The sequence below is a fragment of the Sinocyclocheilus anshuiensis genome, unplaced genomic scaffold (assembly GCF_001515605.1).
Source record: "Sinocyclocheilus anshuiensis isolate Anshui unplaced genomic scaffold, SAMN03320099.WGS_v1.1 scaffold48, whole genome shotgun sequence".
In the NCBI taxonomy this organism is placed as follows: domain Eukaryota; kingdom Metazoa; phylum Chordata; class Actinopteri; order Cypriniformes; family Cyprinidae; genus Sinocyclocheilus; species Sinocyclocheilus anshuiensis.
In genome coordinates this window covers 1614409-1617672 of record NW_015554124.1, presented here as the reverse complement: position 1 = coordinate 1617672, position 3264 = coordinate 1614409, and the positions used below count along the sequence as shown (strand labels likewise).

Here is a 3264-nt window from a genome sequence, read left to right as displayed (position 1 = left end):
ATTACATCGTACATCGCCTGCTGGGCCTTGGTTACATTATTATAAAGGTTGTTTCTAAAGCAAGTTATTGCGTAAAGTTTAAAGCAAGTTATTACATTTTGCGTAAAGTTATTACTAATATTTATTATTATTTATTATAATACAAGGTCCATTCTTATTTCAGGCTCTCCTTAAATAATGTTTACATCTACAAATGCCATCATAACAAAGAACTAAACACACGTTTATAATCTAAACAGCACCTCGTTACCATTATGTTTATAATGATATTCATTCCATTAGAAGATGGAATACTTTCAGCTGAAGCTTTAATGCCCGAGCTGATTAAAGCTGCTGTGAGTGATGTGAGGCAGTCAGAGGAGTGTGTGTTACCTGTTGGTCAGAGGAGTGTGTGTTACCTGTTGGTCAGGTAGTGTGTGCTGATGATGTCCTCTGAAACCCATCTGAACACTGAAGCCCTCACCGCCATCATCACTGCTGCGACCCCACTGCGATGCAGCCGCTGCTTCCACTTCCGCTTCCGGCTCAGAGCGTGCCCACAGCGGCGCCTGCTGGAGGAGGACGCGTGCTGACACTCAATCTGTGCCTTTCACAAGATGTTATTGAGACCTCTGAATATGTTACTATTTTCAAAGAAAAGAAACATGCATTATAATTCTAATTCATATACATTTAGCCGAATTAAACATTTGACAAAGCTTGCAAAAATCAGATTTTGATATATTTGTATGCTTAAATAGCCTATTTGTTTATTTTTATGAATATGTTATTGGGCAGGCTTTGCGTTTATTTATTTTGTTTTATTCATTTAGAAATTTGTGTCAGAGTTTATTTATTTATTTGCAGGTTTGCACATTTGTTTATTTTTATTCACTCATTTAATTTAACAATTGCAGCACAGCGTTAATTGATGTATTATATTTCTAAGTGTTTGTACAGTTAATTCATTAATTTATTTGCAGTTGTTTAGTTTACTCATTTGTGGTAGTTTTTTACTCATTCATTTAATTTAGTAATTGCATGCTTTCACATTTGTTTATTTTTATTCATTTATTATTTTGGCAGATTTGCCGCATTTGTTTTTATTTTATTTGTATTTACGGTTTTTTATTAATTAATTAATTTATTTATTTTATTGATATTTATGTATTTATTTGCACGTTTGGGAATTTGTAAATTGTTTATTCACTAATTATGTGGCAGGGTTTGCAAATTAGTTTTTATTATATTTGTATTAATTGTATTAATTTCTATTTTGTCAGAGTTATTTTATTTGTTTATTTGCATGCTTGCACATTTGTTTATTTATTTTATTCATATTATTTATTAGTTTATTTATTTATTTGCACGTTTGGGAATTTGTACATTTTTTTTAAACACTAATTATGTGGCAGGGTTTACAAAATGAACAAATTCTCAAAATATATAAATAAATAAATTAAGAAATAAACTAAAAAAATCGTAAAATAATACAAATAAAACAAAAAAAAAAACCGCAGAACCTGCTACAAAAATAAATGAGTAAAATAAACAAATGTGCAAGCATGCAAATAAATACATTAATTCATTTTGACAAAAGTAGAAATTCATACAATTAATAAAAATATAATAAAAACAAATGTGCAAACCCCCTGAAAATTAAATGTGGAGGAAATAAATAAATAATTAATTAAATGAATGAATAAATAAACAAACAGTGAATAAATATAAAAATGTGGATTTATACATAAATAAATAAATATTATTAAATATAAATGTATTTAATATAAATATTAATGTATTTAATTAATTAATTATGTACTTAACGATTTATTTATTTCAACATTTATTTCATGATTTAATTTGGAGTAATTTGGCCCTCCACAGTTTTTAGCACGTGTCTAAAAAAATAAAAAAATAAATAAATAAATAAATCAGTGTGTGTCCGCAGCTGCGCATCATCCCGCCTCCAGCTTCAGTACAGCGCCTGCGCTCCGCGGCTCCGGTTCACCGTCTCCTCGCGAACATGGCGGCGCCTGCGCTCTCCAGTCGGGCTGGTTCAGCTGGCAGCAGCCCCACCGCCACCCCGAGCAGCACCAAACTCGTCCCGCAGGCCCCCGAGCTGGACTTCAGGTCCGGAGCCAGGATCGAGGAGCTCAACCGGCTGATCGCCGAGTTCAGCAAGCACGAGCAGCGCGAGTATGACGACCAGCGAGCGCTCGAGATCCACACGGCCAAGGACTTCATCTTCTCCATGCTCGGTGAGGAAGAGCTCTGCTTCTGACACAATGCAGCTCATGCATGCATCTGAAAGGGAAAGTGCGCTTTTGCGCGTTCAGTGCGTCTGTTTGTCTCTGTCTTTGCGCTTCGTTCTGCGTTAAGCAGCGGATGGGTGTGTTTGCAGCTTCAACACCCTCAACTCGTGTTTGCACTGCTATTCTGATGCTTTATTTGCATGAGATGTCAAAATCAGGTCATCTGCTTGCTGTTAAAGGAACAGCTCAGCCAAAAATGTATATTATGTCATTATTTACTCACCATCATGGCTGGATGTCTTTCTCTGGAAAACAAAAGGAGGTGCTCAATTTCCAAGCCCCTCTGCTTTCTGTTTCATTCAGTGAAAGTGGGAGGTCTGCAGTGGCTGTTAAGCTCCAGAAAGAACAAAAATGCACCTTTGAAGGCATAACATTAAACATTTTAAACTGTTATTCACTAAAACAAAAATTCGGAGTAAATAATGACAGAATTGGCATTGCTTATGAAAGATAAGATGATGCACAATTTCTAAGTCTCTCTGCTTTCTGTTTTCATTCAGTGAAAGTGGAAGTTCAGCAGTGTCTTTTAAAGGGATAGTTCACCCAAAAATGAAAATGTGATGTTTATCTGCTTACCCCCAGGGCATCCAAGATGTAGGTGACTTTGTTTCTTCAGTAGAACACATATGATGATTTTTAACTTTAACCGTTGCAGTCTATCAGTCGTATAATGCATGGCAATGGTAACAAAATCTATGAGAGTAAAAAAAACATGCACAGACAAATCCAAATTAAACCCTGCGGCTCGTGACGACACATTGATGTCCTAAGACACGAAACGATCGGTTTGTGCCAGAAACCGAACAGTATTTATATCATTTTTTACCTCTAATACACCACTATGTCCAACTTCCTTGAGCGCGCAGGCATCCGGTGTGTGAGGTGTGTACGCGCTCTGGCGTAGTTTACGTTAATGGGTGTGTTGATATCCAGCCGAAGAGCAATCAACCATAACTTCAGGCGAGCAGGC

The 3264-nt window shown here is 36.0% G+C and overlaps 2 protein-coding genes across 2 annotated transcripts in view; one reads left to right on the top strand and one right to left on the bottom strand.

Moving 5' to 3' along the window:
• Window positions 1-589, bottom strand: part of LOC107670111 (presenilins-associated rhomboid-like protein, mitochondrial) — a 12970-nt gene extending 12381 nt beyond the window's left edge. Inside the window, exon 1 of the mRNA XM_016462602.1 lies at window positions 399-589. Coding sequence (XP_016318088.1) covers window positions 399-472 — 74 coding nt within the window. The 5' untranslated portion in view covers window positions 473-589. The remainder of the gene's footprint in view (window positions 1-398) is intronic.
• Window positions 590-1871: 1282 nt separating this feature from the next.
• LOC107670132 (protein MB21D2-like) overlaps window positions 1872-3264 on the top strand; it is a 15703-nt gene continuing 14310 nt past the window's right edge. Inside the window, exon 1 of the mRNA XM_016462645.1 lies at window positions 1872-2240. Coding sequence (XP_016318131.1) covers window positions 2006-2240 — 235 coding nt within the window. The 5' untranslated portion in view covers window positions 1872-2005. The remainder of the gene's footprint in view (window positions 2241-3264) is intronic.